The following is an 8,519-nucleotide window of genomic DNA, read 5'->3' as shown; positions in this document are numbered from 1 at the left end:
ACCCGCTGGCGGCTTAGGGACAGAAGAAACAAGAGATCGAGAACCGGGCATAGCGTATCTCGCTCCCTGGTCATCGAAACCTCAAGCAATTCCAACCCAACTAGACGTAGGCCTTCCTTCACCGTAAGGGGCTGAACTAGTATAAACCTCGCGTGTCCTTTGTCCCGATTAACCCCTTTAAGCTTCCTAGTTGCGATGGCTCCACGATCAAGTCCTTGCAAGAGGACATCTGTCGTGACAATTCCACGACACTATGGTTAGATTTACCTTAATACTTTTGTTGTAGTTGTGGATGCTTGCAATAGAGGTTAATCATAAGTGGGATGCTTGTCCAAGTAAGGGCAGTACCCAAGCACCGGTCCACGCATATACCAAATTATCAAAGTACCGAACGCGAATCATATGAGCGTGATGAAAACTAGCTTGACGATATTCCCATGTGTCCTCGGGAGCGCTTTTCTCTATATAAGAGTTTTTCCAGGCTTGTCCTTTGCTACAAAAATGATTGGGCCACCTTGCTGCACTTTATTTACTTTTGTTACTTGTTGCTCGTTACAAATTATCCTATCACAAAACTATTTGTTACCACTTATTTCAGTACTTGCAAAGAATACCTTGCTGGAAACCGCTTATCATTTCCTTCTGCTCCTCGTTGGGTTCGACACTCTTACTTATCGAAATGACTATGATAGATCCCCTATACTTGTGGGTCATCAAGAGCCCAACGGAGGAAAAACTTCATCCACTCGTTGAGAGTGGACAACAGAGAGGTCTCCGATCATGCAGAGAAAGAAAAGGCCATGTATGAGCACTTTGCCACTGGGATTGGTCAGCAGGAACGCAGGGAGAAATCACTCAACTGGGACGCTCTCAATATCCCAGTTATTGATGATTAGGGCCTTTTGTCACCCTTCTACATAGTTGAAGTTTGGGCTACGATCGTCGCCTCCCCTCCGAAAAAGCGCTGGGCCGAGATGGTTTCACAGGACAAATCTACAAATCCTGCTGGCCAATCATCCAAGAGGAGATCATGGCTATGTTTCATAAATTCTATCAGCTTGCAGGGCAGAATTTCTGTGAGATCAACAAGGCGCTCATCACCCTTCTACCTAAGAAAGATGGTGCGAGCGAGCCGGGTCATTACAAACCGATCAGCCTAATTCACTCTATGGCGAAATCATCTCCAAGGTCCTCTCGACCAGACTGGATGCTGCTCTGAACAACATCATCTCTCTAGCGCAGAATGCATTTCAGAAGGGTAAATGCATTCACGATAGCTATCTATACGTGCAAAGCTGTGTCAAAATGTTGCATCGTCAGAAGAAAAGTGCCTTGTTTTTCAAGCTGGACACTGCCAAAGCATTCGACTCCGTCTCCTGGGAATATATGCTCGATCTCATGCAGCATATGGGCTTTCCTTCGAAATGGAGGGATTGGATGGCATTGTTATTTTACTCTGCTTCTTCGTCATGCCTATTGAATGGAATCTCTGGGCCCTCCTTCGAGCATGGCAAAGGGTTGAGACAAGGCGACTCCCTCCCCCCTTGCTCTTCACCATGGCGATTGACCTACTTCATCGCCTGTTGGAGGTTGCTAGTGCTCGTGGTGTGCTTGCCCCCCTACCAGGGTGCGGAATGAGCTTGAGGATTAGTCTTTATGCTGATGATGCAGTTATCTTTGCAAATCCAGTCAAGGAGGAGGTGGACAACTTGCTCAACTTACTCATCTCCTTCGGGCAAGCAACATGATTGAAGCTAAATCAAGACAAATCAACGGTCGTCCCAATAAATTGCGAGAATGTGCCATTGTTGGATGTGTTGTAGGAGTTCAAGGGGTAGACGACTGCTTTTCCGACAACGTATCTGGGTCTGCCCATCTCCCCAAGAAGACTGTGTTTAGTTCAATTCCAACTCATCATTGATCATATCCGAGCTCGCCTTGCTGGATGGAAGGGCAAATTGATGAATCTAGCAGGCGCGCATGTATGGGCGCTGGTGCATGCAGTTCTCTCTGCGCTACCCACCTTCGCCCTCACGGTGCTCTGGGTGCCGAAGATGATTCTAAAAGAGATCAATAAGACATGTCGCCATTTCCTTTGGGCACATGAGGACTCGCTGGCCGGTGGTAAATGCAAATTGGCATGGAATTCAGTCTGTTCGCCGATAGACAAGGGGGGCTGGTCATCCCAGACTTGTAGCGCTTCAGCACTGCTCTTAGTCTCCACTGGTTTTGGCTGTCCTGGCAGCTGCCGCAGCTGCCACAACGGCCGTGGATGGCATTCCCTCTCTCTACTAATCCTAGAGATCAAGAGTTGTTTGCTGAGGCCATCGAGATCACCATCGGCAACGGTCAGTCAACGAGTTTTTGGAAGTGCTCCTGGCTTGGACCGGCCCCCCTCTGCTCTGTTTTCCCGGCCCTCTTCAACCACACCAGAAGAAAGAACAGAATGGTGGTATCGGTCCTAGTTAATGACGAATGGATTTGAGACATACAACACGACAACACCTTCGAGATCGCCAACGACTTTCTGCAGCTTCGGCAAAAAATTCAGACTTCAGATGTTGTGATTTCAGCTCAAACTCCGGATCAAATCAGATGGATGGCCGGAGGCAGCAACTCCTATACTGCCCGCTCTGCATAGCACTACCAATTCAACCAAGCCCCGCTTGCAGTTGGGTTCAAATCAATCATCTGGAAAGCTTTGGCTCCTGGTAATGTAATTTTTTTTGCTTGGTTGCTGCACCGCAACAGACCATGGGCTTTCACCCTAAAGATCATGTTAAAACAAGCTCCAAACAACGCCTTGAACAAGGTAACGATGAAGAGAACGTCGTCATTGTCTGATATGACCAACTAGGGCCAGGCCTAGGGTTTCTCCTCGGAGCTCGAGACCAGATACTTCAAAAGCACCATCAAATCAAGTACGCATGTGTTGTCACCTCCACTTTTCATGAACCAAGCATATGCACGGTCATAACATGAGATTCCATGCAAGTTGACGACCATGCTCGCAAAAGCAGGCAAAATCGAGTTGCGACAAGAGTTGTACGCCATTCACGGGGAGAAAGGTCACCGATACGACCAAAATCCCACATTCAGGACACTCTGGCAGTCCCGCACCATCCTCCTAGGTCTTAGGTGGCGGATCCGGCTTGCCTGCTCCCTTTTCATGCTCCTATCCGTGCTCCCACTTCATCCTACGGTTGTCTTTTTTCTTCTTTTCTTTCGAATCTAATCATCTCCCTCCCCCTCCCCCCTGATTTTAAGGGGGTGGGACCGGGTCTTATTTTGTTCCAATTAAATCAAGCCACGTACGTGGGAGCACAGATGGGCACACGCCGGGGGAGCAGGCAAGTCTCGTCCCTAGGTGGCAGCTCTGTATTAGACAACAACATCACAGCATGGCAGTAAATTACTGACTGGTCAACATAGTAAATTGTTCGTGTGAAAGTTGCTTCAAGCATTAATAAAGATAAATATTCGAGCAATTTGGTTTTGTGACACCTTCTGAGTTTTTTAGTTGTATACACCGCAGTGTGCCAAATTCAGGCAAGACATTGTTTGTTGTATACACCGCAGGGTGTCAAATTCATAAGTGAACAAAGTTGCTCACATCCGCTCTGCGTGAATATGGTCATATCCTGATTGGCTTGGCCAAAGTTGTTCACAATGGCTCTGAATCACTCTGAGAATTCACAAGTGACCAAAGTTGTTCACAATGGCTCTGAATCACCGGAAATGTGACAAGAGTATTATGGTTCAACAATACCTGAACTCCAAGTATTTCTAGCTCACTGACACAGATGAATAACAATGTCATGACACTGACAGTACACCCCCAATCACAGTATACAGTTACAATAGTTAGAACAACATGTCTTAATATCTTGATAAATCAGCAGTTGAGCTCAGCTGCCTAGGAATCCACCATCAAACAGCTACTAACAATAACTGAACTCCATGAAGCAAGCGCTCCTTCATGCGAGCTTCTTCAGATGAACTTGGTAACTGCCACCACTACGGGAAGCTGAAGCCGCCGATGCCCGGCCTGGCACCGGCAGGCGGGCTGATGTAGACCCAGAGCAGCGACACGATCATGCAGATGAGGCCGGACCAGACGAAGACGATGGTGGGCACGCGGCCGCGGCGCCCCAGGAGCCCCTTGGCGAAGGGGTAGAGGTGGCACAGCACCCAGAAGCTGAAGAAGGCGCCGCCCAGCAGCTTGCTCCACTGCGGGAACTCGCTGTACAGCGTCCTCGCCGTCCCCACCGCCAGCGCCACCGCGTTCAGCATCATGATGGTCACGGGGGGCACCATCAGGAAGCTCCACCGCACCTCGTACAGCTCCGCGAACGTGTCCTCCTCGCCGTCGTCCGCGCCGCCGGGCTTAGACGTGAGCGTGAAGGAGATGTCCACGCCGGCGATCACCTTGAGGAGGCCCTGCAGCACTGCCGCCGGGTGCGCGCTGGTGCCCCCGATCACCCAGAACTGCTCGTTGCGCCACCACTCGTGCAGCGTGATCCCGGACCACTTGATCTCCAGCAGCGCCAGCAGGCACAGCGTGATGGTGATGATGAGCAGGAAGACGAGGAACGTGGCGCTCAGGTGCTGCACGATGAACTTGCCGGTGAAGAGGGAGACGGCGGGGAGCACGCAGTAGACGATGAGGAACATGGAGGTGAACGGGTACATGCCCACGTTGAAGTAGGCCACGCGCTGCAGCAGCTTCATCCGCCGGGTGGCGAACAATGCGTTGTTGCGGGAGAAGAAGATCTCCACGGACCCCGTCGCCCACCGGAGCACCTGGTGGAGCCGGTCGGTGAGGTTGATGGGCGCGGTGCCTCGGAACGCGTCGCGGCGGGTCACGCAGTACACCGACCGCCAGCCGCGGTTGTGCATCCGGTACCCGGTCACCACGTCCTCCGTCACCGACCCGTAGATCCACCCGATGCGCCGCCCCCACTCCGTCTTCTCCTCGTAGAAGCACGAGATCACGCTGATGGCCTCGCCGACGGTGGCCGCGTCGAGCGGCTCGCGGGGCACGGCGAGAGCACCGGCTGGACGGCCCTGGTGCACCCCCGGCATGTCCTGCAGGAGCCTCCCCTGGTACTCTGCCACGGGGATCGACGACACGAACGTGGCCGAGCTGCCGAACCGCTTCGGCATCAGCGCCGATGACTCGATGTCGCCGAGCTGGTTGTGGTCGTCGTCCTCGATCGGCGGCAGCATAGACTCGTGCTCGCTCTCCCTGTCCGTCTTCTTCCCCATGGTGGGCTTCCTCAGGAACAGCTTGATCTTCTTCCTCCCGAGCCAGCCGTGGTGCTCGGTGGCGCGCGGCGGGCTGAACCCATACAGAGCGGTGCGGCGGAAGATGCAGCCCGTGCCGACGTACATGGGGCCCTGCAGCCCGTCCATGGCGCGCATGGCGACGTCGAAGAAGACGAGGTTGTGGTTGGCGTACCGGTCGTTGGGGTCGATGCCCTCGAACCGCTGCGGGAACTGCACGTAGCAGACGCGGTCGCCGCCGCGGTCGAGCATGTAGCACATCCCTTCGCGGAGCGCCGCCGAGTTGTGCACGTAGTGGTCGCAGTCCAGGTTGAGGATGAAGGGCCCGTTCGACATGATGGCGCTCGTCCTGACCAGCGTGTTCATGGCGCCGGCCTTCTTGTTGTGGTCGTACCCGGGCCTCTTCTCGCGCGAAACGTACACCAGCATCGGCAGCCGGATGTCCACGCCCGTCGTGTCGATCAGCGCACCGGACTCTGCCGGCTCACCGCCAAGGACTGGCTCCGACGTCGGTGGCGCAAGCATTGCCTGCGCGTTCATCAATTAATTGGAGAAGATACATGAGCATTTCGAATCGATTGAACAAGCATTTTGAAAGGATTTGTGTCAGCTGCAACAAGTATGGATTTGATCGATAAATCACCTGAATGATGCCAGCGTGGTCGCCGCGCGCGTGATCCGTCGCACCGGTGAGCCAAGTGCCGGGCCACTGGGAGCCGTCAGACATCCATGTCGCCTTCACTGCCCCAGTCTCTGCCAACGGAGCTGCTCCCAGCGCACCACCGGCAGCCACGGCCTCCTCTTGCAGGCGCCTTCTTGCTCGCAGCTCCTCGCCGGCATTGTACGCGTCGGAGCGCCGGCGGATGGCCTCCGTCAGCGAGTTGACCCGCACCTTGAACTCGTCGTACTCCCGCTTCACCTTCCTCCTCTCGCGGACGAAGTCCAGCCGCACCTTGTTCTTGAGGAAATCCCGCTTCTGGCCGAAGTATGACTCCGGGCAGCGCGGCTCGACGCCGTGCTTCCGGCAGAACGGCACCCACGTGCGCGCGAAGCTGGCGGTCTCGGCGAGCGCTTCGAAGGTGAGGAGCGCGCCGCCGTCGTCGGAGAGGTAGCAGGCGAGCTTCTCGACCGGGTAGTCGGCGGCGAGGATGGAGAGGATGGTGTTTGCGGTGACAAGCGGCGGCTCCTTCTCCGGGTCAGCGGTGGAGACGAAAACGTCGATGCCGGGGAGGTCGGAGCGGCCCTTGGGGTTGCGGGCGGTGGGCAACTCGAAGCGGTCGGCGAGGACGTCGAGGTCGCAGGAGCGGTTGACGGGGCAGAGCTTGGGGAGGCTGTCGAGCAGCCATGAGAAGGCGAACCACACCTCGCACGTCACCGACAGCACCCACAGCCACATGGCGTCCGGATTGGGGTGCCGGATGCGCCACGCCAGGAAGAACCCCAGCGCCACCAGCCGGATCGCGATCAGCATCCTGCACAGAGCAGAGGAAGAAGCGACAAGTTAAGCAGCTGCAAGCGTGCGAGTGCGAGGGAGCCAAAATCATTTGTTTTTACAGGAAGAATTGGTACCTGTATGGGCTGAGGATGGCCTGAGAGACGCTGGTCTTCCTCGTCAGTGGCCGGCGGCAGCGGGCACCGAAGTTGGGCGGCTCCTCGATGCCGACGAATCCGGTGGTGGCTCCAGCGGTGCTGCCGCCGCCGTGCTCGTTCTTGGGCCATAGGGCGTTGCCGTACCCGTAGGTGCCCTTGGTCTCGAAGAGCCACCGGGCGTGGTCGAAGTCGGCCGGCTTGCCGCCGCCGTTGCCGTTGCAGCTGGGCATGGGCATCTTGATGGAGTGAACCATGGAGAAGCGCTTGGACACGGATGTCATGGGCATCTGGTCCCTCTCCTCCGACGAGGAGATGGCGTCGTCGTCGTCCTCGTCGACGGAGTCGTCGGTGTCGCTGCCCGCGGAGTACGCCTCCTTGCAGCCCGGGCAGTTGCCGGTGGCCGCGACGCAGTCCATGTAGCACTCCTCGCAGATCATGAAGCCGCAGTCACAGGGCGGGTGGCCGCCGCGGCCGGCGTTGAGGAACGCCGGCATGTCGCAGCCGCGCATCTTGCAGGACATGTTGACGGAGGCGGCCGGCCGGGCGCCGTCGGCGGAGTTGCTGAGCACGTGGGCGCGCGTGGCGCAGTTGAGGCCGCCGGTGAAGATGGTGCCGGAGACGTAGCTCCTCTGCGGCAGCACCTCCCCCTCCTCCTCGGCCGCGGGCGCGTCCGTGGACGCGGACGCCGTGTTCCTGTCCGGCGTGGGCGGGATGTGCACGGTGTAGTGCACGAACTCGGCGCTCGCGTCGGCGCCGTCCCTCGACGCGTACCGGCTCCCCCCGCTCCGGCGCACCGGCGAGACCTGCAGCGTGGCGGTGGAGGAGCCGATGGAGTGCCTGGGCACGGGGCTGGTGAGCCCGGACCCCCTCCTCACGACCCCATCCCCGGGGCTCCCGCCGCCAGCACCATTCCCTCTCGTCGGCGACACGGTCACCGTCACCGGCGAGCTCGCCGGCAACGACAGCCGCCGCGACATCCCTCCACCGAATCACCTCCGCCTCCTCCAAATCAGCTCAAAATGCCAAACGATCAAAGAAGCAGGAAGCCCAGCTCAAGAACCAGCAGCAAGCAGGGCGCTGAGCAGCTCAAGCCGATTCCTCGCGCTCAAAGAAAGGGGAAAGAAGGGTGGTCGAAATTATAGCGAGATCTCAGAATCTGAAGGTGGGGCGGTGGAGAGGAAGGATTGAGCAATCGATTGGGGCCTCGGGGACCGGGAGGAGGATCTGAGCGATGGCAGAGGTGGTCGCCGGCGGGGCGTTATTTATTCCCCTCGATTCCGTCTCCGGTTTCGAAAACGGCGAGCCCAACGGTCGGGTCGGGGTGTGAGTCGGCTCTGACGTGCGAGCGCTTCGAGTGGGGCAACGGTCGGTGGGAGCCAGCCGTGGGATGCCGGATCGGACGGCTGAGGTTTGATTCGGCTGGGCGGGGCGAGAGCATGAGGAGGGGACGGAAAGGGAGGTAGCCGTTTGGCCGGGAGTGAACCACGTGGGCCATGGGAGAGGGACCTGCCACCGGCTTCCTGGGGTTGATCTCGTGATTGGGTTTTCCATTTCTTTCCTTCGACGGTGGTAAAGATTTTGGAATTTTTTTCTTTGTCTTATCCAGCTTAGTAACTTTTTTTATTACCTGAGATGAGATGGGG

General features: G+C 56.6%; 1 protein-coding gene across 1 annotated transcript; it reads right to left on the bottom strand.

Moving 5' to 3' along the window:
- Positions 1-3,731: 3,731 nt before the first annotated feature.
- Positions 3,732-8,146, bottom strand: LOC119300143 (cellulose synthase-like protein D4). The gene is made up of 3 exons (XM_037577197.1): positions 6,856-8,146; positions 5,930-6,758; positions 3,732-5,814 (listed from the first exon to the last, which is right to left on the bottom strand). Exons 1-3 carry the CDS (start codon positions 7,851-7,853, stop codon positions 4,018-4,020), a joined length of 3,624 nt encoding a protein of 1,207 aa, XP_037433094.1. The 5' UTR covers positions 7,854-8,146; the 3' UTR covers positions 3,732-4,017.
- Positions 8,147-8,519: the final 373 nt, after the last annotated feature.

The sequence above is a fragment of the Triticum dicoccoides genome, chromosome 5A (assembly GCF_002162155.2).
Source record: "Triticum dicoccoides isolate Atlit2015 ecotype Zavitan chromosome 5A, WEW_v2.0, whole genome shotgun sequence".
In the NCBI taxonomy this organism is placed as follows: domain Eukaryota; kingdom Viridiplantae; phylum Streptophyta; class Magnoliopsida; order Poales; family Poaceae; genus Triticum; species Triticum dicoccoides.
Note: the sequence above shows the minus strand (reverse complement) of the source record. Positions and strands in the feature narration are given on the sequence as shown.

Excerpts from the sequence above, each read along its gene's own strand:
- LOC119300143 (XM_037577197.1), bottom strand. The coding sequence starts at position 7,853 with ATGTCGCGGCGGCTGTCGTTGCCGGCGAGCTCGCCGGTGACGGTGACC. Across the intron at positions 6,759-6,855 it reads GCCATCCTCAGCCCATACAG|GATGCTGATCGCGATCCGGC; the intron begins GTACCAATTCTT and ends TGCTCTGTGCAG. Across the intron at positions 5,815-5,929 it reads ACCACGCTGGCATCATTCAG|GCAATGCTTGCGCCACCGAC; the intron begins GTGATTTATCGA and ends ATGAACGCGCAG.